This window comes from Sus scrofa, chromosome 13 (assembly GCF_000003025.6).
Source record: "Sus scrofa isolate TJ Tabasco breed Duroc chromosome 13, Sscrofa11.1, whole genome shotgun sequence".
NCBI classification, from domain to species: Eukaryota; Metazoa; Chordata; class Mammalia; order Artiodactyla; family Suidae; genus Sus; species Sus scrofa.
The window spans coordinates 182,399,146-182,424,636 of record NC_010455.5 but is presented as its reverse complement, the minus strand read 5'-3'; the positions used below and the strand labels follow the sequence as shown (position 1 = coordinate 182,424,636).

Genomic DNA, 25,491 nt, shown 5'->3' with positions numbered 1-25,491 from the left:
GCAGAAACTTTTAATTTTAATGAATCCAATTATGTAATTGTTTCTTTTATAGTTAGTGATTTATATAAGAAATCTTTACCTACCTCAAGGTCATAAAGATATTCTCATGTTTCTTTCTTCTAGAAGCTTTACCCATAGTAGAATGGCTAAGAATAAAGGTTGACAACACCTAGTGTAGATGAGAATGCAGAACAACCAGATCTTTCATAAATTGCTGATGAGAGTGCAAAATGGCACAAGCACTTTGGAAAACTGCTTAGTGTGTTAAGATGTTAAGTGTATTCCTCCTCTGTGACCCAGCAATGCTACTCTAGGTATTTGACTCAAGAGAATTGAAAATATGTCCATCTAAAGTTTGTATTAAAATGCCTATAGTGGCCATATTCATAATAGATTAAAACTGGAAGCCACACAACTGTTCAAAAAGAAGTAGCAGAAAAACAAACTGTAGTATATGCATACAATGATAAATGAACTACTGCTGCAAACAATAATATAGATGAGTCACAAAAACATGATGAGTAAAAAAGAAGCCAGAAACAAAAGAGGTAATACTTTTATCGTTCCTTTCATATGAAGTTCAAAACTGGTAAAAACTAATTGATACTGATAATGTTTGCACTAGGTATAGCAAAACAAAAGATTGAACAAGAAGGAGTATGAGGGAATTTTCTAAGGTGATGGCAATGTTATATATATATACACATATTGTTTTTTAGGGCCACACCTGCAGCACATGGAAGTTCCCAGGCTAGGGGTCGACTCAGAACTGCAGCTGCTTGCCTGCACCGCAGCCACAGCAACACGGGATCCCAGCTGCGTCTGCGAGCTACACCACAGCTCACAGAAACATAGGATCCTTAACCCAGTAAGTGAGGCCAGGAATCAAACCTGCGTCCTCATGGATACTAGTTGAGTTTGCTACCACTGAGCCACAACGGGAACTCTGGCAATGTTTTATATTTTGACAATGATATGGATTATCGTTGGGTGATTTTTTTTTATTGAATTGTACATTTAAATACATATGCATTTCACCACACGTAAATTACACGTCAAAAAATACACATCCTATTGCATTTTACAAGCTAAATATAAATTTCTCCTAAATATACACAGCTAAGATCTACACACTTTATGACGTTTGGTATTAAAAGTCACAGGCATTCTGAGAGAAAAAATGTTAAATGAGGAGAAATCCTGTTAGGATATGCCTGTATTTCCTATAGTCATGGGGAGATCTGTCCTCACCTGTGCCCTGTGAGATGTAAGTAGAGAGTCAGATTATGCGCTGAAGGTTGTTTCACTCTGGATTACAACATTTAACTCAGCGGGAATTCCCAACAGTGGGGCTGTGTTCTCTACTACGTTTGATCTGTATTCCTGGGCAAGTGCCAAGAGTTAATTCAATCTCTACCTAAAGCTGTAAATACAAAATATGTTATAAAAGGATTTTACTTATCAAATAACAAGGCTGGAAAATATTTTTGTTAGCTGGAAAATTAAATGTAACCTACTCCATCTTTTTAGGGGCCAGAGTAAGTGTACGCTTGATCAGTGACCAAGATCTGCTAAGCTTCTTAGTCTTAATAGCACAGAAGAGACTGTGAATAAAGCCTTAACAAAACTTTTTGTCCTTTATGAACAAACTTGACTTGGTTAACTTGACAGCACTGTCTCCCTGGAAACTTGAAAAAGGTAGCATGGAAATGGTACTACTAGACAAACACTTCTTATGATAAAAAAGGACAAAATGCATCTGGCAGGAGAGAAACTATATACGAGCTTTAAGAACTATGGGAAAGCAAAGTTTTGGGCTCCCTATGTGTGATGACTCTCAAAACTAGGCAGGCCTCTCACAGGGACTCTGGAATTTATGCCTCAAACATCATTATAAGAAATATTTGTTTCTATTTGAGACATGAGGCTTTCAAGCCAAGTTGGACCACATGTAGGTATCTCATCTCCTTTCACCTGAAATGTCACCTTGGAAGCAGAAATTGGTCCGAGGCTGCTGCAAGAAGTCTCAAAAGGGGTACTCAATGATGCCCTTCGAGCAAGTTTTATTTTCTGCCTATGTTACTCCAATTCAATCTGATGCCAAGTACACCCCGTGGAAGTCTTGCAAGCCAGAATTTTCACAGACCCCCTGGTAGGCATTATAATAACTCAGTATACAATACAGGGTACCATATACGGAATGGTAGTGAATAAACATATCTTTCATGACTGATGGGAAATTCACTGCTGTTAGACTCATTCTTATCACTGTCCCATGAATATGTCACTCTTCAATGCCACAATTTAGACAAGCATCTGTTCCTATACAATAGTAGGAATGTCATTAACATAAAATAATGCATGAAACACTTTGATGGCCTCTGAAGGAAGGCATTATAAAAATCAAAATATGCTTTGGTACAGGGATAGTCACTAGCTTTATTTCCCCAGATGTTTTTCACAATATTCTATTTTTTTGTTTTCCTCTAGGATATATACATAAATAGTTCCTCTTTGTAAAATAACAAGTTTATGTGCACCAAAAATGAAAATTATAATTTCTCCCCTACGTCTGGTTAACTGCACTTTGCCATTATATATCAGAAAGCAAAAGCAAACACACGGGAAGAGTCAAATGCCATTAGAGAAGTAGGTGACCAGAGCATAGACAGGACAAAATGGAAATTCTCAAACTACTCAAAGGTATTTGACACAAACTGAGCCAGCAAGGAGCTCTGACCACAAACTTTCAATAAACCAAACTAAGAACTAAGAGTAGCTCCTGAACAGTTTCCATAAGCACATAAATTAATCCACCTGTTAATTCTATCAGAAATCAGGGTACTACTCCAAGTTACTACCTTTTCATGAGTTTGCTATATAAGCTCTTTTCCTATATAAACTGTCAATGAGCCCAGCATAAAATGTAAGCCAATGAACCTCATATTATGATGCACTTTGAGAGACTAAGACTCATCCTGAGCATACATGAATTTGTTATTTGAACTTTAATTATGAAAAAGACCTAGATATAGTCATCTTCTTCTACTGATTTCTGGATATAAAGCCCACATCCTCATTTGGCAGATAACATTACCATTTGCACATACTGAATGATGTTGAAAAAAAAATGGTTCAATGTATCCATGACTAGACAGCTAGTTCAGGATAATAGGGCTACAGGGCTTTTTTGTCCCATTTTATTTTTGGGGAAAAAAATTATAGTTTTTCATAGAATTAAACTGAAATATTTAACAATCTGAAACTACTTTATTTTCTAGGCATACACACAAATTTTACCAACAGCCTAAGCAAAGTACTGAAGCTGCCACAAGTTGACCAACACATCTAACAAATTGATCTAACACATTCCATTCTCCTGGATGTTTAAGGAGGACCTATAAGCAGAAATGGAGGAAAAAGAAGCAAACTAACACACCTTATTCCTTAACCCTATAATCTTCTCCACCAATGAGATAATGTCTAAATAGACAGGAAATAATAAAGCCAAATTGCCTTTATTGGTGCCACTCCTGTGACAACAGAAAAGCGCCTCTCTCAAATGGTGACTGAGGCAAATCTAAGATTGGTATAGTGATTCAATTATGTCATATGGGTTGGGTTCTTTCTATTTTGCCACTCCTCCAACCTCACTATGTTAGCAATGTCTGCCTTCATGGGCACAAGACGGCTGCTTACACTTCACCATCACATCAACACAAGAGTAAAGGGGAGCCAAAACCAAAAGGAAGAGGGTGAGCTTTATTTCCAGAGGTTTTTCCATTCTACCACACTTTTGCTTACCTCTCACTAGCCACCTGTCCTTGTTAAACTAGACGAAGAAGAACTGAAACTTGTCCTTGTTGAACTAGATGAAGAAGAATGGAATTTCCATAACTGGCACAGAAGAGATTTCTATGGCTAGAAAACAGAGAACAGAGATGCGCCCTTCCTGCACTGTTCTACCAAATGAACAAAATGATGATTCTGTTTACATTGAAGAGTTGGAAATGGCTGTAACCCACAGTGTTTGCACAGTGCATTAACAGCATGATACACATAGCAGATCCTGAAAAGTCAGCACACGCTCAAATTATTCATTTATTCATTCAACAAATATTTGGGAGGTACAATACTCTATCTTTAAAATGCATAAAATAAAATATAACTTTCAAACCTCATGGAATTTATATGCTAAATGAGGAAGAGAAACAACAATAAGTATGATATATATATATATACATATATATATATATATACACATATATGAAGGTGATGAATTTTTTTAAAGATCAGAGAAGGCCTCCTGAGGACATGATAATGATTAAATGTTGCCTTCCCAGCTCAGCCTAATTTTTCAGATGGCCTCAAGACAGCTGCCAGTAAAACAAAAGAACATTTCAGAGGAAGATCAAGAAAGCAAAAACTGAAGTACTGTATATAATATAGCCAGAAAAACTGGGGGCTGTGCTTACAGATATTGGGAGCAAGTAAACTAGGAGCTTACTAAGATTGTTGGTAAAGAATCTATGAGCCACGAAGAATAACAGATAAGGAATATCCTTCTAGAGAGTAGAGCAGGGGACCACAGGGAGCAATGGACAGGACTTTCAGAAGCAGGATCCAATCAAGGAACTTTCTGCACTTTTAGAGCAGAGGGCTTTGAGACCTGCCCGGGTCATCACCATCAGTGCTACAGACCAGTGACAGCTGTGGCTCTCATTCTTCCCTTGCCTGAATAGGAGTTTTAATTTTCTGACCCACCCTGATCTACCTGAGTTACAACTGAACGAAAAGACGAAGTATGAACCAGGACTCATTGGATTTGAGCTGGATACAGTAACCAGATGGAACTTTGAGTTGTCTCCCTCAGGAGAGGCAAGAGCATGCTCTATGTGTCTTGCATGGAGAACCAATGAATGTGAGAAGAATATGCTTAAAAACCTGGCAGCCAGAGTCACAGGCTATGGGAGAGATAGCCAATATTCATCCACCCCTCATTCCTGGCACATAATTAGGTTACATTTCCCAGTCTCCCTTGCAGATCTATGTAACCATGTGACTAAAATCTCGGCTATGATATGCAAGTAGATGAGATATGTTCCTGCCTCTTCAGGATTCAGGTCTCTAAAAGAGGCATACCCTGTCCACACTGTTCCCCTTTCTACTGGCCGAAACCCAAAGTGGTGAACAAGCCTTGAGCTGCTGACAAGGTCCCAGAGGATAAAAAAAGTTGCAAGTTGACAATATGGAAGAATTCAGGTCCCTGAATGTGGAAAAGAGCTGCTATCAACCTGAGGCACCCTTGATTATTCCGTGAGGGAGAAATAACCTTCCTGTTCATTAAGTCACTGATATTGTAAGCCTATTTTTTACAACAACTTAGTGTACCCTAACACAGAAATTTAACTTCCTGGCTAATGTAGAAATTATCTTCTATATAGGCTAAGATGGCAAAAAAGAATATAATACACTTTAGAAAACTTTTATCTTAGTTTGGGCTGTTATTACAGAATACCATAAATAAGGTGGCTTATAAACAACACAAATTTATTTCTGGAGACTGGACGTCAAAGATTAAGGCACTGCAGTGTCTGGTGAGATCTTACTTCCTGGTTCACAGACACCCACCTTTTCAGAGTCCTCATAGGGAAGGGAGCTCTCTAAGATTTCTTTTACAAGGGCACTAATCCTATTCATGAGGGCTCCACCCTTATAACCAAATCACTTCCCAAAGCCCTGCCTTCAAATAACATTACATTGATGGTTAAGATGTCAATATATGGATTTGGGGAGAACATAAACATTCAGTTTATGGAGTTTTCTTTCAAAATAGCTAAATTTCTTTAAGTTTTAAAAACTATCATTTTCTAGTTATCTTTAAAAAACTGTGATGGGATACATCTTTTCCTACAGATTATAGAAAAGCGAATCATTATTACACTTAACATATAAAATTTAGCAGAATAACGAAAAAAAAAAAAAAACAAAGATATTTGCCAGTGTGGTACTTAGACATCTTTATGTGGTATAGCAATTAAAATGAAAATATATTTCAATGCCATTAAAAACTCAATTCCAAAAGACATTATTTAATGCCTGTCTCTTGTGCTAGATGTTAATTCCTCAAGAGTAGGGACTCTATTGCTCCCTACTATATAACTAAGACCCAGAACAGCACCTTAAATACAGATATCATTTAATTTAAAAATTGTTGATTGAATAAATAAATAAATGATTGAATTAGTAAAAAAAGTATTGAAAATTTTTAATTAGTTTGAATTTCTGTGGAAAAGTAACATATTAGTATAAATTCAAAAAAATGTATTCTTTTTCATTTATCATTAATGCTATCACTTCCCATCAACAAACCTCTCTGAGTTAAAGAAAATTCTGAAAATTTTAAATTCTGAAATTTAAAATATTCTACGTCTAAATCAACAGGCTGGTGTTCCCGTCGTGGCACAGTGGTTAATAAATCTGACTAGGAACCATGAGGTTGTGGGTTTGATCCCCGGCCTTGCTCAGTGAGTTAACGATCCAGCGTTGCCATAAGCTGTGGTGTAGGTTGCAGATGCGGCTCAGATCCCACGTTGCTGTGGCTCTGGTATAGGCTGGCAGCTACAGCTCCAGTTAGACCCCTAGCCTGGGAACTTCCATATGCTGCAGGAGCAGCCCTAGAAAAGACAAAAAGAAAAAAAAAATTAAAAATAATAATAAAAAAATTAAAAAAAGATCAACAGGCTCATCAATAGTTAATTCAGAAATATTTAAATTTCTAGTTTGAGTATTCCACACCTAGACAGCTGATATTTGTACTGTGAAATATAAGAACAAACCTCTGGTACAATATTATAGACTCTTTTCTAACTTCAGACATCAATCCCAAACTTTCTTTTTATCACCTTGAATTTAACAGCAAGAATTGTGCACATTACTAAAGACTAGATTTGACCCACAGTGGAAACAAAAAAAAAAAAAATCAATAGCTTGGTAGTTAACTCCCAATCTCCTCCCAGCAACACCAACAGTGAATTTATCCACAGACTGGAAATAGGTTTGGTTTGTTCTGCTTGCACAACAGGACAATGGATCAGCAGACAGCTTACCCATAATGTCAGCATTACTGAAACCACAGGTGGTAAATCTCTTTAATGCAAATATTTGTAGCCCAAACTTTTCAAAGGGATGCCTGTCTAAGCTTAAAAGGACCCATAATTTTAAGAGAGCCATTTTCATCAGAGTTAAGGATTCCATTGGAGCAGCACTAAACTTGGTCTAGAATCCTATAAATATTAGAGTTTTAGAAAATGGATCAACAGCACTGATCCTGCCACAGTGTACAATTTGAGTGTAAAGCAAAAAGAATTATAAAACCATCAATTTTGGCTTTCTTGATTACTAAAAATAAATTAGATATTTTATTTCGAATAGATTCTTTAACCCAGCATTAAATCTAAGATTGAAAATTTAGTCTTCAGTTTTTAATAACCGATTTTAATTTTTTTTTTTAATGTCTTTTCTAGGGCTGCACTAGCAGCATATGGAAGTTCCCAGGCTAGGGGTCTAATTGGAGCTGTAGCTGCCGGCCTATGCCAGAGCCACAGCAACATGGGATCTGAGCCGCGTCTGCAACCTACACCACAGCTCATGGCAACACCAGATCCTTAACCCACTGAGCGAGGCCAGGGATCGAACCCACAACCTCATGGTTCCTAGTCAGATTCGTTAACCACTGAGCCACGACAGGAACTCCCCAATTTTAATTTTAATACAGGATTCATTCTCTCAACATATTTACTCAAGAAATATTTATTCACAGAGATTCCCTGTTGCCTATTCTAATACCCTTTGTCCCTGTTTTTTCTTTTTTGTCCACCCTGCAGCATATGGAGCTCCCAGGTCAGCGATCAGATCCAAGCTGCAGCTGTAGCAACACCAGATCCTTTAACCCACAGTGCCGGGCTGGGGATTCCAACCTGCATCATGGCACTGCAGAGACCTCAGCTGATCTCGTTGCACCACAGCAGGAATTCTGTCTCTATTTTTATTTTTATTATTATTATTGTTTGTTTGTTTTTAGGATCCTACCTGGGCATATGGAAGTTCCCAGATTAGGTGTCAAATCAGAGCAGCAGCTGCTGGCCCATGCCACAGCCACAGCAACGCCAGATCCTTTAACCTGCTGAGTGAGGCCAGAGATCGAACCTATGTCCTCATGGATACCAATCAGGTTCATTATTGCTGAGCCACAAGGAGAACTCCTCAGTCTTTATTTTAGAAGCCCTGATTTTTAGCTGGGCGTATGGATGCTGAATTAAAAATCTGATCTCAATTCTTCCTTTCAGCTAGGCTCTTACCGCTGAAAGAGTGGGGGTTAACCAGAAACATTCTGTAGCAGCTACTGAGAAATATCCTGAGTAAACAGCTGGTATATATTCCTAGCTCTGTCTTCCCATCTTCCTCTACCCTGCTGTTTAAAATCTGTTTCTAAGGAAAGGGGCTATCGCTTGCACCAAAAGTTGAGCTCATATTCCAGAAAGCAGAAAGCTAGAAGCAGCATCATTCCTGAGGACTTTGTGGGTGAGAGACACCACACTTGCCCTAGACTGCCCATCTCCAGACTTTAATGCCAGAGAAAAAATAAAGTCCTATCTTTTAAAATCACTTACATTGGGGGATTTTACACTACTGCAGTGAAACCCAATCCTGATAACAAGCACAATTTGTAAAGTAAGTGTTGAAATACAGATGAGTAAAGCAGGGTTCCTTGCATACAATCAGCTTAAATTCTACCAATGAAAACTGAGATATAAAGAACACCAAAGTGACTTATGATAGTTTTTGCCTGTTAGTTATATTTTTAAAGCAACTCCCTTCTTCTGGTAACAACAACCACTCTTCTTCAGAGAAATTCTTCTCCCATATCATGATATCAAATTTTAATTCCTGTAGCCCCTTGCCAGAGCCAACCTGTTATTTGGGGAAGGAGGGGGAGGGAGGAGAAGTGGGAATGTCCTCTAACTCTGGCCCATTAAACTGCTAGCTACTGTAATTGATACAGGAATGAGCATATGAATTCAACTTGGCCATTTAGAAGCCTTCTGTATTAACAACTATCACTACATTATGTTGCACAAAAGAAAGAATCTACAACTCAGTGCTTACAACAACAAGCATCTATGATGGGTCTACAGGTCAGCTGGGCCTCCTTAGCTTTAGGCTACAGACTGGACCCAGCTCTTCTTCACATGTTTCTCATCCTCCTTGGTCCAGCAGCTATCAGGGTTAACATCTCTTAGTGATGTATGGCAGAGGCACAAGAAGCCAAGCTAAACCACACGATCACTTTTAAGGCCTCTGCTCATGTCATGTGATTAATATTCCTTTGGGGTGGGGAAATATATTCTGTCCACCACGGTGAACTATGAGGTCACTTGGCAGAGAGAGGGTACAAAGAAGTGGAAAAAAATTGTGCAATAGATTATGCACATATCTGGAGTTTGAGGCACCCTTAGGGTTGCGACACTAGAAGGCTCTAAGCCTAGGGCTGCATGTGCCAATCTTTTAGGCTAAATGGATGAAGCACATCTCCAACAGCAGAAAATGAATTAACACATGAAGAGAAGCAAAAACAGCAGAGGTAAGGGATGGCTGGACAGATACACTAAGTACTGAATCCTTTAAAATGGGAACATGTCAGAAAAAAACACCAAGAATATCAGTGGCATGAACAATAGCTGTGAGATTCAGAAAAGCAAGAAGATATTAGAGAAATTTTTCTAGCAATCATTGATTAGAATGATGAGTAAGGGTCACTTTCACCGCAACAGACATAAAAATGATTTTCAGAAAAGAAAATTATGTAAACTCTCTAGCAGTCATTGTTGGTTTATCTACCTGATTTCTTTTCCTTGCCTTCTGTCCTAGAGGCTGAGAAAACTAAATACTCACTTTTCTAAAATCCATTGTTGCCATATACACTGATTAGATATAAGCAGAAATCTGCTGGAGTCTCTCAAGAAATCTTTTCCTTCCTTACAAAAGTGAAAGAGGCTGCTTTCCCTCCCACTTCTCCCTACCTCTTCTATTTCTACCTCTTGCCTGGAAGACAATATATGTGTTGCCTAAATGTAGAGCAGCCATTCTGCTCTTGAGAGGGGAAAGCCAGAATAGCTGCAGAGAGGGTAGTCCTCACACAATGCACCAGTGTAGCTGAAACTGGCTTCTGTACACCAGCACCAATTAAGTCTCAGAAACAGAGTTTTAGGTGAAGCAGAAATAATAGCTTTATTGCTTTGCCAGGCAAAGGAGGCCAGAGCAGGCTAATGCCTCAAAACGGTGTCCTCACTTGAGAAGGGATAGCAAGAGGTTTTATAGGTTTAGCTCAAAAAAACCCCAGGGCTTGGAGTTCCTGTCGTGGCACAGTGATTAACAAATCCGCCTAGGAACCATGAGGTTGCGGGTTCGATCCCTGCCCTTGCTCAGCGGGTTAACGATCTGGCGTTGCCGTGAGCTGTGGTGTAGGTTGCAGACGCGGTTCGGATCCTGCGTTGCTGTGGCTCTGGCATAGGCTGGTGGCTACAGCTCTGATTCGACCCCTAGCCTGGGAACCTCCATATGCCGTGGGAGCGGCCCAAGAAATGGCAAAAAGACAGAAAAAAAAAAAAGAAAGAAAAAAACCCAACAACAACAAAAAACCCAGGGCTGTTGAAAAGGATTAGGGTTGCCAGCATTCTTCTCCCTCCATAGAGATTTCAAAGTTATCAAGGTCTGAGTCAGGTGGTCCGGGGATGGTTTCTGGTGGTCTTTGGGATTATTGCACCTTGACCTTCTCTCTGCAGCGAAGAGAGCTCACAAAAGGAAGAGTGTGTTAGGAACTGTCTTAAAGGAAATGAAAACACCAGGTGCACTACAACTCTAGAAATTAACCATTAGTAAAAGAAAGCAATTAAACAAGGAAGAAATCATTTATGAAAAGCAGGTTAGAGTAAGTTAGTGGGCCAAGGAAGGGCATGACGTAATGGAGACTGTTTTAACTAGTTTTTAGCTGTAACAATATTTCCTAATCATTAACTCCTGAGTCAGCCTTTTGAGACTGAGGAGAGGCCTGAGAGGCTAAAGATAAAGCCTTTCACTTCAAAACACAAGGACTCAGGGGTTTGTGCGGGGCTTCACCAGAGAACACTGCCAGCAGCTGGTTCCTCTGATCTTGTTTGGTGAAACAAATAAAACCTTACTTGATTCAGAAACTGTTAATCAGATTTTCTGTTACTTGCATCTGAAAGGATTCCTAATTGATTTAAGCCTAAAGTGAAGATAATGTCTGTCTCAGGTCAAGAACCAATTGTATAACTAAACTTTGTATATCACCTTATAGTTTCTAGCACATTTTTGCACACCTTACTGAGTTACTAAATTAGAAAGGATTGCAATTAATTAAAGATAAAATCCTTGACTATCCAAGCAAATAAAAGTTAGGTTTTTCAAATAAGACAGTAAACTGGAAAGCCCATTGTAACTGTCTACTAAATGCTAAACAGATATATGTATTACTGTTATGAGAAAGCCATGATAAATTTTTGAGAAGGAGAGTTCACCTGTGTTCATTTCATAATGGACTGTGAAAGATGAATTGAAAAAAACTAGATCAGAAGCAAAGAGACCTGGGAAGAAGCTCTTGTTTGATGAATGAAGGATTCACTGACAAAATAACAAGAGATTCAAGCCAGGATGAAGTAAGGAGTACCAGAATAGCTCTTCAAAGTTAGAACACAGGGCCAAATACATGAAATATCTATTTTCAGATACTGAAACACAGGCAGAGCAAAAACGTGATCCCCCAAACACAAAGAAACAAATGAGATGAGCCCTGGTTTTATGACTAGGGAGATATTTTCAGACCATAGTCCCCAAAGGAAATCCAAGAAAAGTTGGACTGAGGAGACAAAGATTGAGCTTGGGGAGTATGAGATGTCTGCAATCTGCAATCATAAGTTCTAGAAAGGAAGAACTATACATAGAAGGTTTCAGAATATGCTTTAAGTCTTCACCTGAAACCTAAGCTGTGTGTGTACATGGTGAAGCTCCAAGAAGCTGAGCAAAAATTAATTACCAAGGAAATATTCTGAAGAACTACTGGTACTCCCAAGGAAAGTATCATTTGAGTTTTACCCAACTAGAGTATAGAAACTTCATTGAAGACCTGTGACATACAATAGAAAGCCTATGCCACTCCTTAAGGAGAGGACTAGAAAATTCTTTTAACAAAAGGATAGTCTAGACTCTCACAACGTTTAATAAGCCATCAGAGTCAACACCCTCCCGAAACAAAGCCCAAAACTCTTTAAAAATCCAGACATTCAATGTACTAGTTTTATAATGCTGATATAACAAATTAATACAAATTTAATGGCTTAAAACAATACCATTAATTATCTCACAGTTATTATCTCCTTAAGTAAGAAATTCATGTTCAATGTTATTTTAATCTTCCATGTAGAATTTCACAAGGCTAAAACCAAGGTGTTGGCAGGGTATTGGAATGAATTTCCAAACCTATTCAGTGCTTTGGCTGAATTCAGTTTCTTGCAGTGTTAGGACTGAAGTTCCCCTTATATCTGCAAAATTTCTTTTGCTATGTTACTTACATATCCTCACTATGTGAACATCTTTGGGAAGCTATTCTGACTACCACACTCAACAAAGTCACTTTAAAATGTTCAGTATCCAATCAAAGCATATCACATTAGAAGCAAGAAAATATGACTCATACCCAGGAGGGGGAAAAAAAATCTGTTAATAGAAACAGGCAGCACATTAATATAAAAACAGAGGAGGTAAAAATTTTAAAATGAGAAAAAATACATATGAAAACACTAATCACAGAGAGCAGGAGATTAATGTCAGTGAACGTAGATTTCAGGAGAATAATACCAGAGATAAAAAGCTGTATAGTGATAAAAGGGTCAAATCATCAAGAAGACAAAACAGTCCTAACAATGCAAAATGGAACGACCACTTGGGAAAGCAGTTTGGCAATTTCTTTTAAAAGTAGGTGTACACTTACCATATGACTCAGCAATTCCACTCCTAGGTATTTACCTAAGAGAAAGAAAATATAAACAAACAAAAAGTTTTACATTAGTATTTATAGCAACTTTATAGTAGTCCCTAAACTAGAAACAATTCAAGCATGCATAAACAATTAAGTGAATACATAAACAAACTGTGGAATATCATCCAGCAATAAAAAAGGAAGTACTATTACAAAACATCATTGTGAATCTCAAAAACACGCTGACTGAAAACAGTCAATCACAAAAGAACACATACTGTTTAATTCCATGTACATAAAGTTCTAGAGCAAGTAAACTTGCCTTTAGTGACATAAATTAGATCAGATATTGGGAGGGACCTTGACTGAGAAGGGGGATAGGGAAATTTGGGGTTGTGGAAATTTTCTCTATCTTTTTTTTTCCTTTTTAGGGCCGCACTTGCAGCATATGCAAGTTCCCAGGCTAGGAGTGGAACTGGAGCTGCAGCTGCTGGCCTACACCATAGGCACAACAATGCCAGATCCAATCTGCAACCTACACTGCATTTCACCACAGCTGGCAGCAACAAGAGTACTAACCCACTGAGCGGAGCCAGGGATGGAAACCGCATGGTCATGAATATAATCGGGTTTGTTACTGCTGAGCAGCAACAGGTACTCCAGAAATATTCTATATCTTGATTGTGGTGCCGGATATACTATTGTATACATTTGACAAAACTCTGGGACTGTATTTTTTTAACTTTATACATCGCGGTATAACTTACAGAAATAAAATTTTCCTGTTTTAAAAGTAAAAATAAAAAACAAGCTAAGAAGGAAAATTAAAGGGATAATTTTAAATAAATTTTAAGGGGAGTTCCCATTGTGGTGCAGCAGAAATGAATTCGACTGGTAACCATGAGGTTGCCGGTTGGATCCCTGGCCTCCCTCAGTGGGTTAAGGATCCAGTGTTGCCGTGAGCTGCAGTGTAGGTCACAGATGTGGTTCGGATCCTGTGTTGCTGTGGCTGTGGTGTAGGCGGGCAGCTGTAACTTCAATTCGCCCCCTCGCCTGGGAACCTCCATATGTCTTGGGTGCGGCTATAAAAAGCAGAAAAAAAAAATTAAATTTTAAGGGAAATTAAAAGGGTAAATGCCACAGAAAGAGATAACCTTAAGAAATGAAGACTTGCTCCATACAAGGAAACTGATTTTAGAAAGCACTTTCAACGAAAAGATGAGTAGAATCCAAAATACAAGATATTTTAGTCATATTGATCTAGAATGTGAAATTCAAATAGAAAACACACACACTATTCTATTTCAATTACATCGTCTCAAACAAATGTACACAGGAATCAAGACCTGGGAATCCTGTTAAAATGCAGGTTCTGATCAGAAGTCTTGGCTGAGACTTGATCGTCTACATTTCTAACAAGATACCAGGAAAGTGAGGCCATTGAGGCTGGTTCATTTCCTACACTTTATGTAGCAAGAACACAGATCACTTCTCTTAGTCACTGATGGTTTACATCAAATGCAAATTTGATCTAGAAATTCTCAAGATCTGTAGAATCCATTCCTACCACCAATCACATGTAGGTTAACATCCTAATCCCCTTCCTCTGTGTTAGTGTATCCGATACAGTGTAACCAATACAGAGCATTTGTGATGCTCTGGAAAATAACCATCGGCAGCCTTGTGTTCAAGTCCCAGCTGTTTCTAACCAACTGATAATCTGGTAGTCATTTTTCGGATGCCAAAAAAAAAAAAAAAAGAGAGAGAGAGAGAGAGAGAACTCTTCTCTTTTCTCTTCTCTAGACTGAAGTTTACAATAGAAAATGTAAGTGAAAGTATTACATGAATTATAATCTTTAAAAAATAAGAATGGCATAAAATGTCAAGCCAAGCCGGAAAAGATCTTAAGTGCCACAGTTTTTTTAAATGAGAGGTGGGGCTCCGGGATTATCCTCGTGGGCGTACAAAGAATGAGCCGTATTTCAGGGGAGGGGCGCCCCATTTCTATAACAATCTGTAAAAAAAATAAGGTTCTGAATTTGAAATTATCTCCAAATTATGAAACCTGAAACATGAACTCTTCCCTCATTAGATACTTCAACTGGTACATAACTGAAAGTTCAGCGACACTATTTTGCTCCAGTCTACCGATGTCACACAAAGTTCTACCCGCATCTCAGTCCCTCGCTCGCATACACTCGCCTCTTTTCTGCCCCCGCCCCCCGCGGCCCCCGCCCGGGGGCAGCAGTTTCCACTACGCGAAAAGGGGGAGGTGGTAACGGACTCCTCTATCTACTTGCCTCGAGGAGGGGGCGTGTGAGGAGCCACCTTCCGCAGAACGGTAAGGGACCTGAGCCCAGAGACCCAGAAGCAGGAGAAAATCCGAGTTGAGAACTCGGCGTCGGTGCAGCAGGGGGGCGGGGGGCAGCCGGCGCTGCTGAGCTAGCGCGCAGCTCTCCTCTGGGCCGCGCCGCCCCTCCATCCCCCCCAGAGCCTCGGAGGGATGGCACCGGCGGGAGGGGGCGGGGCCGGTGCGCGGCCGTCTTCGCTGCCGCTGCCGCCCGCGCTGCGGCCGGAAACAATAGTGGAAGAGTCCGAGCCGCGCGGATCGGCTGCGGCGGCGCGCGAGGCTGGACGGTAAAGACCCCGCTGCCCTGACCCCGACCCGCCTGCGCCCGGGTCCCCGGCCCCGCGGTCCCGCCGCCTTTGCACTCTGAGCTCCGTGGACCCTGGCGCTATTCCGCGCCTGGCGCCAGGGCGGACGGTCAAAGAGACGTCCGGGGACCGCGGCACCCCGAGGGTCAGCCGCTTGCCCCCAACCCCAGAGACCGGGAGGGAACCCGGCTCCCCGAGGCGCCCAGTCTGGGCGGACTGGCTGCGGTGGCCCTCGAACGCTTTCTCCCTGAGTGGGATGAAGCCCGGGGCGAAGGGACACGGCAGTCCCGTCCCGTCTGCCAGGCTCCGGGACCCTTGGCCTGGCCTGGCCACCCCGCCTCCGGCCGTGCCAAGCAGCACAGCGGAGCCGCTGCCGGGCCTTCCGTGTGGATGCTTTGGACACAGGCGGGACCCACTCCCCAGTGTTCGCTTTTCCACGTGCATTTTCCTGCCTCGGATCTCAGGATAGGAAACCTCGCCACGCCGAGCTAGCGAAACGCATCTCAGGTTCCCACAACGAAGTTAGCGAAGCAGTGTCCCGAGCGGATTGTTCTCCCTACGTTTAACAGGGTGAAGTAGGTTGCGGACCCTGAGAGCTGCATAGGCCTCTCTACTAAGCTCTTTCTTTCTGTGCCTCGTCCGCGATGGGGTGGGGGCGGACTAGAATACCTGAAAACTGCTTTCTGGCAGATATCCTCAATCAAAAACAGGACCAAGAAAGGTACTTAGGCATAGTGTGACTTAATAAAAGTGAAATATTTAAGTACAAGTATGGCGATGTTTGATGGGGCTGTTGTATTAGATAAATTGAGCAGCGTCCTCTCTTCCTAGAAGTTCCTGATGTTGCTGTAATGGCGAGTTCTTGAAATTGTGTAACTTTCCTTTTTTGTTTCTTAATAGGGACACTATGAACGAAGAGGAGCAGTTTGTAAACATTGATTTGAATGATGACAACATTTGCAGTGTTTGTAAACTGGGAACAGATAAAGAAACACTCTCCTTCTGCCACGTTTGTTTTGAACTAAATATTGATGGTAAGGATACAGTATAGATTCATTTTATGGCATGACCTTTACAGAACTACTTTATGCTGAACTAGTTATAAGGTTAAACTAAAGTTTCTTGAATGGTTGGAAATTTTGTCACGTATGTAGTGTGGAGATCTGTTAAAGATAAGGGTTTCTGGAAATGAAGCTGAAGTTAACACAGCTGTGAATTTAAGAGAAACCTTTTTTTTTTTTTTTTAACTCCCACAGTATTAATCACAGTTTCGATAATGTAAAAATGAAGTATGAGTATTGATTGGTAAACTTTACCGGTTTGGGAGCTTAAGTTGTCAGATTTTAACAAACTCTGTGAATGTGTGTTTTAATATTAAGAACTAAGGTAACCAAACATATTGATAGGCAAGTGTAATTTTATTCTTTCGGCCTAACATGCTAGTACTTAATTGAGGTGAACTAGAACTTTTTTTCCCCAGAGCTATCTTATCTGGAAAACATTTAAAAAAATTTAGATAACCTCTTTTATACACACTTTTAATAATTTTTAAGCTAAAAAAGCCTTTAAAATTTCTTCAGAGTATATGGAAAAGAGTTCTATAAGTAATTTTTTAAAAAATCTCTATTACTGAAAATATTCGTTTGAGTTGGTGTACAGTTGATGTTCCTATGGATAGCCATAGTTTGTCCCTAAGAAATGCGTGGGATATGTTCTTGATGTTGCTGTGGTAAATTCTAATTTTTAAATATTTATGAGTCACACTAAGAAGAATCTTACTATTCTGGCAATAGAAAAAGTTTGCCTGCCATTTGAATTTTGAATTGTAACATTTCAGTAGAGAGATTTTGTTAGACCTTTAATTTTCATTATCTTGTTCTATTTATTAAGTAGGAGATATCAAATGTTCTTTCAGCCAAAGAAAAAAAAATAGGATTATCTACCTTGAGATTTCTATATTAGGACTTGTTTTTCAGAAATTGTTGTAGGTACCAAATTAATATATTTAGAATCTTGGTAGTAAAAGTCAAAATTATAACTATCAGTAGACTACTAAAACATGTAGAGTTAATTATATGACATTCGTTTTCCATTTAAAATCATATTGGCTATGACAGTTTTGCCATTGTACTGAGAAGAATTAGAGTTGCTAAACATGGTAATGGATGCAAGATCATGGATTTCCCATGGGTTGTGTAGAATACGTATAGCTTTGTCTTTAGTAAATGTAGTAACTAATTTCAAAGGGATGACGTAATACGATTCTTCTGTAGCATTTAAATTACTGTGTCCTTAATCATGCTAGAGTGTAAGATCTAAATGCACATTCTTTAGAAAAAGAGTTGGCCCTATATATTCTTTTACAATGTAAATTTAAATTTTAGGTGGGCAAAGGCATTAAAAATGACCCAGTGCAAACCTGTATTTACATTGAGGGAAACATGACAACCAGGTAGCTGGTAGTTGGACTGTTCAAGGTTGTCTAGTGGTGATGCAAGCTGTTGTTATGTGCCAGACACAGAACTAAGCCCTTACATGGATTATCTTATTCAACTCAAAATAGCTCTGGAATGGCTACTGTTTTAAAGTTGATGAAGCTTCACCTTCAAGACTTAAAAAATGTACTTTGAAGTTGCACAGCAATAAATAACAGTGCTAGGCTTTGAAGCCTGGCAATCTAGTTCTAGTATATTTGATTTTAATTCCATTGATCTACAGTCAATAGTTATTTTATTTGATAGGGCTAATATTAGAAACCTGTTTTCCTGAATCCTAATTGCTGTTCTTGATACACAGTTGGCCAACTTTTCCTAACCAGTGCTTCCTGCTAAATCATCATTAGTGGTGTTCATACTGTGATAGAATTTTTCTGCAAAAAACTGAACTTTCATATTTGCTTCTCTAGCCTTTTTTTTTTTAAATGCCTTTTAACTGGTTCTTCATCATTATGTAGAGAAGATACAAATAGTCCTCAAGTACCATCCTTATAAATATTTCATCTCTGATAATGTCTATCTCAACATATAAGCTTGTTATAAGTCCTACATTGTTGAAATAACAGTTGTCTTTAACTTAAAAAACAAAAATAATTCCCAATTTGAATTAGAACTGTTTCCCTTTATCCTCTACATACAAAGTTTCATATTTTTAATGCCAATTAGACCTTTTATAAGAAAAATTATTTTAAATTTTCTTCTCAATTTATCTGAAGTCAATTCTCATAAGTGTAATAATACATTTCATATTTACTACAATGATGAGCTTATGCATTGTAACCATTTTAATATCATAAGATTATTTTTTAAAACTTTAGAAATTTTAGGGTAAAGTGAGAAATGAGAATTCCACAAAATTTCCATTTTTATATCAGTACATGGTTTTTAAAAATCAATTTTAAAAAGTGACAATAAAGTAATCACATAACTGAAAAATAAAAAGGTATATTCTTTGTCTATGTCAGTAAACCATTTTATTTTATTATTCAAATGAATTTATCACATCTCTAGTTGTATAATGATCATAACACTCTAATTTCAAAGGAGTAAACCATTTTAAATGTTTTTGAAGTTTACTTTCCCCTACCAAATTCTTAGTGCCAGTCAGTAAATGTTAGCTAAGAGGAACTTCTAAAAATATGACATTTAACTTTACTAGTTTGAGATAACTTTTTTGTGGATGGTAATGTTGCTGTTGCTTGGTTTCTTAGCTTACAAATTTCTATGTTTGCTCTAAAGCCTTTTATTCTTTTTTCAGCTAAGCTAGTTAAACATTCTTTTGAATTTTTAAGCTAGTTTTGAGACCACAGTTAGGCTGGTTTTGAATCCACACATCTGTAGTATTGTTGCTTATGTCAGATCAAAACCGGTCTAAGCAAATGTGGCTTATGTCAAATCAAAACTCATCTATTCAGAGTGTTTAAAATTACACATGCTTATGTTTATAAAATGTGAAGATGAAAGAGAAATAACAAAAGACAGTCAGTCTTGTAGGAGAGATTTCATATTCTGAACATGACTCTAAAATTTGCCCTTTTTGTGTGTGACTTAATTTTACTTAAAAGGAAATGAGTACCTACATTTTATACACTTCCAAGCCATAGATGGTATATACTTCAAGGACTTAAGAAACGCACTTTAAGGAGATTGATGTGGGGTGGGGGTAGGGAGTCACCTGTAATTCACTGTTAGAATTACTCATCTACTTCTAGGATTAGGAGATGGATGCCTAAACTTAATACTTATGACCTGTCCTTGGCTCTAAGACACTATAAACTTTTTATTCATGTATGATCAAATACACTAATATATACATCATAGTTGGTGGTGCTAAAATCTCTAAAGTTATTTACTATCATTCCCTAGGCTATTAAGACTGAGAGGAAGGTAGCCCAGGGTGGTCAGGAGCCAGATGAAAATTAACTGTGATATAACAAAGTCAGAAATGAAACTAAAGCTGGGGGATGGAGGAGAGATCTAGGGCTCCAGTCATTTACTTCATATTATCAGTTTTTATTTTATGCCAAAATACTGTGCAAATAATTAGTATTTTTATCTTCCTCTAATATTTGACTTCCTTTCTTTTCTGTAGAGAGAAACTTTTTTATAAAACAGGATCAATCCCTTTTATGCCAAAAGTTTTCAGTGTATAGCTGATCTTGCTAGCTGATTAGTAAGCATTTCTCACGCATTTCTCATTTCTCATGCCTGGACTATAATCCATCTCACTTCATTCTCCTTTGTTGAACTTTCCAGGAACTTTTCTAGAAACAGACCCAAATTCAGATCTGTGGTAATCTTTCCAGCAAGGAAAATTGTAGTCATTTTCTCTTGGTTAAGGCACTGGTAAGCCCAATCAATGCTACTTTTAATCTGTTCTTCCTTGATTCTCTGTGTCTTTGACCGAAACACTGTTCACATGGTTAGTAGTCAGGGAGCAGTTTGAATCTCAATATTAAATCCCTGATTTAGCTTGGAGGTCAAGACTAGTTATTAACTACTCCATCTGTCAACTCTTCCTCTGTCCTGCTTCTGGCATACCACCATCTTTCCACCTACGTAAAGGCCCACCAAGTTACTTGTGATAAGAAGGCTGTAAACTGCTAACTCATCCGGCATTAACCTCTTTCGCTTGTTTTCCATAACTGCAAATATCTTGCCTTGCTATTAACTAAAATAGCACTTTTAAATATAACACCTAATGTGACTTTGAACTTTGGCTTGGCTGTCTTTTGATATACCTAGAAATACAGATACAAAGTTAATTTTTTTTCTTTAACTGCCTTTTTTTTTTTTTTTTGGTTGTCTTTTCTAGGGCCGCACCCTCGGCATGTGGAGGTTCCCAGGAGGTTCCCAGGCTAGAGGTCTAATCGGAGCTGAACTGAGTCTGCGACCTGCACCACAGCTCTCACGGCAATGCCAGATCCTTAACCCCCTGATCGAGGCCAGGGATCTAACCCACAACCTCATGGTTCCTAGTCAGATTTGTTAACCACTGAGCCATGATGGGAACTTCTTTAACTGCCTTTTATTGTCACTTTAAATAAATTCAAACAGTTTTTAAATGGCTCCAGGAGTTCCCTTCATGGCTCAGTGGTTAATGAGCCCAACTAGGATCCATGAGGATGCAGGTTTGATCCCTAGCCTCGCTCAGTGCGTTAAGGATTCAGCATTGCTGTGAGCAGTGGTGTAATTCACAGACATGGCTCGGATCCGAAGTTGCTGTGGTTGTGGTGTAGGCCAGCAGCTGTAGCCCTGAATCAACCTCTAGCCTGGGAACTTCTATATGCTACCGTTGCAGCCCTAAAAAGCAAAAAAATAAAATAAAATGGCTCTGATAGTAAAACGTCATTTATTTGGACAAGAGTAGGGACAGATGGAAGTGAATTGTAGGTTTAATTGGTGATAAATTTAGAGAATTTTTTAAATAAATGAGACTGTATTAAAAACAACTGGTATTTGTGACTTAACTAGCAACCCATATCTGAGGAGCCAGTTTCCAGATTCTTGCCCCTGCCCTAAGTATGATGGCCTCTTTTTTTTTCTCCCTTTAACTTTGTTAAGCTTTCTAATTCTAAAGTCTAGGATGAATTTAAAATTTAAATCATACACGAATTTCAATTAGATAAATCCAGTAGGAATTAGGTCTGGCTATATGCAATAGGATATATAAATAATAATGATGAAGTAAAACAGAACGGATATTTATATGTCTCATTAAAAGTTTAGTCTGGGTGCAGTTGGTTGTTGCTGCAGTGGCTCAGGTTGCTACTGTGGTATGGGTTCAGTCCCTGGCCCTGGAATTTCTGCATGCTCTGTGTACAGCCAAAAAGCAAAAGAGAAGTTGAGTCTGGAATTGGTATGGTGGCTCTGTGATCAGAAGGACTCAGGCTGCTTCTGTTTTTCTAATCCACTTTGCTTATCACATACTTGCCATTGTTGAAATCATCATATGAATTAAGGTGGCTGCTGGAACTCCAGCCTTTGCTTCTTTATTCTCAGAAAGGAAAGGAATCTGACAAAAAGTGCATGTTAGCATTCTCTCCTGTATCTGAAAAAGAGCAGTTCCTAAAGTCCTACCCAACAATTTCATATACATTTCACTAACCATTCAAGAAAACCTGCTCCAAATAAAATCTGTGTTTTACAAAGAAAGAGACAAAGGATACTGAATAGATAACTAGCAAAATTGGTCATAGAAAGGCCTTTCTAGTAATTAAAGTTTACACCGCATTGAAGACAAAACTATCTGAGTTAGAACTGACACCAACAAGGGATGCTCTGGTGATTCTTTCTAACCCAGGAGTTTGAAATGGAAGGGACTTTAACAAAACAAGGCATTGTATTGTGAAGACAGGCATGCAGCCAGATCTCGTGTGGATTTGTTGCCAGAAAGTTATAAGAATTTTCAAATTTCTGACCCATCTCGGTACATAAAACATAATGATTAATCCTGCTGCTCATTCTAGATATGTTAGATATTGTAAACTTAGAAAAAGTCCTCTCTGCTTTCTCCCAGCCTCTATTCATGATGGACTAACAATGGTAATTCCACCTTCCTTGTATCTTTGCTGAATACATCTGCCACTGCTCCCCTTTTAGGCATGTGGGCCCTGGACTCAGACCTGACCTTGAATCTAACCCCACCACTTCCTAATTGGGTGTTCTTGGTAAAATACTTAAGTTTATTGTGTCATACTTGTTCTCAAATGTTACCAGTAAGAGCAAGTTTTGTATTTTAATTTCTTAATCCTGAAATTATTGTTTCAGAATATAATTCAAAGGTTCAACTCCCATTGTTGCCATTTGTTCCAAGACTACTTGGCAGTATAAGCCGCAAAGCTCAGATCTCTTTCCTCTTGATGCTCAGAATGAAGGTGCAGAGTAATTGTCTCATGGTAATTAGGAGCACAGGTTCCTAATTCTGTGCCGATGAGGACCTGAAACTCCAAGTGGAGGCACACACTCCAGAACCTGACCAGCTGGATTCAAATCCCCATTTACTAGCTGTGCAACCATGGACAGAGTACTTTTGTGTATTATTATTCCATCAATTCAACTAGAGGAATATTCCTATCTAAGTTTTAAATAGGAAATGAGTGATATTTATTTTTTTCCTATTCAATGATACGGTATATGGCTAAAATGCCTATAGATGTGATTAGAATGGTTGGAAACCCTTACTTTACAAACTGAATTCTAAACGTAATGGAGCATTTATCATAGCTAAAGTTTATAAAGGTCTCCCATCAGGACTAAGGTAGTAGTATCCCCACTCAACTGTGTGAAAGGAAGGCCCTGAGGTTAAGTAAAGTTGCCCTGAAATCATGTAGATAGTAAGTGATACAGAGGGATTCAGATCAGGTCTCTGTCAGAGCACTTATCACCACTATGAGAAATGGACATTTCTCTGTTTGACTTTTGCCATATTCTAAGTTTTAAATTATGGACCAGTCCCTCTATGTTGGTGGCATTCACTTACTGGCTAGTCCTGATAATCTTTGTAGTGTCTTTTTTTTTTTTTTTTTTTTTTAATGTTAGCATGTTTATCCTAGACCTTCCAATTGTCCTGTCTGGGCTTCTCTGACCATTTCAGTGCTGATAACTTAAAAGGTAGCAGATCTCCTCCTCCTACCTCCTTCTCCCCACCCCCAAGCAACACATCAGTATATGCAACTAATTTGTAAACATCTTCACTCGTATGGCCCATAAATACTTCAAACGACATGTCTAAAGTTAAACTATTTTTCCTATGTAACCTATATCTCTTTTCAAAGTGAATGAACAAATAAGTAAGCAAATTCCCCCTCCAACAATACAACCAAAACTGTTGGGGTTGAAATTTAAAAAAAAAAAAAAAAAAAAAAAGGAATTCCTGTCATGGCTCTGTGCTAACCAAACTGATTAGTATCCATGAGGACGCAGATTTGATACCTGGCCTCGATCGGTGGGTTAAAGATCCAGCATTGCCATGACCTGTGGTGCAGGCTGGCAGCTACAGTTCTGATTCGACCCCTAGCCTGAACTTCCATATGCCACAGGTGCAGCCCTAAAAAGACAAAAAGCAAAAATGTTGGGGTTAGGAGTGAACTATGGAGAAGGTAGACTTACATGCCTGGCTAACCTATAGGCACCACAGAAAGAACCTTCTCAAAGCAGCCTCCCTCCCTGTCACTGCTCCTTCCCCCACCACCACCTCTGTCAACCCCAAATTCTTTTCCTCATAGCATTCCTTTTTCTCGTGACACTTGCCATAATTTATTAATAAGGATTTGCTTATGTGTTCATTTAATGTGCTCCCCCTTCCCTATCTTATCTCCACAAGGACATGGATTAGAGTCTGGTTTATTTCCTAGGGTAAAATCAGCAGTAACACAGGGACCGGCAAGAAGTAACAAATGAGTGTTTGATGAGTGAATCAGTCTAAAAGAGACTTTAGACAACTGTCCTAACTTTATCTTTTTCTCCTAAATTTGCCCACAATGAAATTATTCTGCTATTTTTCTGCCCTTTCACAGAATTTCTTGAGATCTTTCTGGAACCTACTAAAAGTTTTGTGAGTCTTAGGAACAGAAGAACTTTGGATCATTTTCCAAAGAAAAATGTAGCAAATAATACTGACAGTGATACCTGGTTATCCTTTTCAATTAGTAGAAAACAGACATAATATTTTTCTCCAGACACAGAGCAAGACATTTTGAACAGGACCGTCCGTGTTCAGCATAGAAGTTTCTATGTTGAATTACACACTGCAGCTCTTATTATTTTGAACACCTCAGCATAGTGGTGTTTGTTCACAGTGATGACCCCAAAGCATTTGATCCAGAATGTTTTTAAATCAGTGGTTTAAAGTCAAAAACAAAGAAGCAGAAGCAGAATATACAACCCAGAATACCTTATTAATAGAAACATCATAATTATAAATAATTTGTTATAATAGATAAAAATGACATTCTGATTCAGATTCATAAGTCATTCCTTCCAAAATGTTGACAGAGATGAAAAGAAATGTTTTACGAGATATATGGACACAAATTAAATCTAGATTGAAAATCTTTTAATACTTAGGTCAAAAATAATCTATTTTCAGTAAAGGGATACACTTGATTGAAATAATTTACAATAACTGTTACTGGAGAGTTGATCAAAAGAAATCAGCTGTCCAGAAATAAAGGGTAATTTTTCTGTTACATGCAAAGTAATACTGCCCTGTGAAGAAAGAAAACAAAATAAGTTCCTCTCTCTACTCTGGAAGATGTAAAATATCACTCTCTAGTTGGGAGA

At 38.6% G+C, this 25,491-nt stretch overlaps 2 protein-coding genes across 3 annotated transcripts in view; one reads left to right on the top strand and one right to left on the bottom strand.

Moving 5' to 3' along the window:
• The window catches only part of CHODL (chondrolectin), a 420,685-nt gene extending 405,161 nt beyond the window's left edge, over positions 1 to 15,524 (bottom strand). Inside the window, exons 1-2 of one of the 2 annotated variants that reach the window (XM_021070837.1) lie at positions 15,358 to 15,524; positions 13,070 to 13,104 (exon numbers count right to left, since the gene is read on the bottom strand). The gene's annotated coding sequence lies outside the window, so the exon portion shown is untranslated. The remainder of the gene's footprint in view (positions 1 to 13,069; positions 13,105 to 15,357) is intronic. The other variant, XM_013981213.2, reaches the window with a different exon arrangement.
• Positions 15,575 to 25,491, top strand: part of C13H21orf91 (chromosome 13 C21orf91 homolog) — a 34,476-nt gene continuing 24,559 nt past the window's right edge. The window contains exons 1-2 of the mRNA XM_003483342.4: positions 15,575 to 15,694; positions 16,613 to 16,746. Coding sequence (XP_003483390.1) covers positions 16,620 to 16,746 — 127 coding nt within the window. The 5' untranslated portion in view covers positions 15,575 to 15,694; positions 16,613 to 16,619. The remainder of the gene's footprint in view (positions 15,695 to 16,612; positions 16,747 to 25,491) is intronic.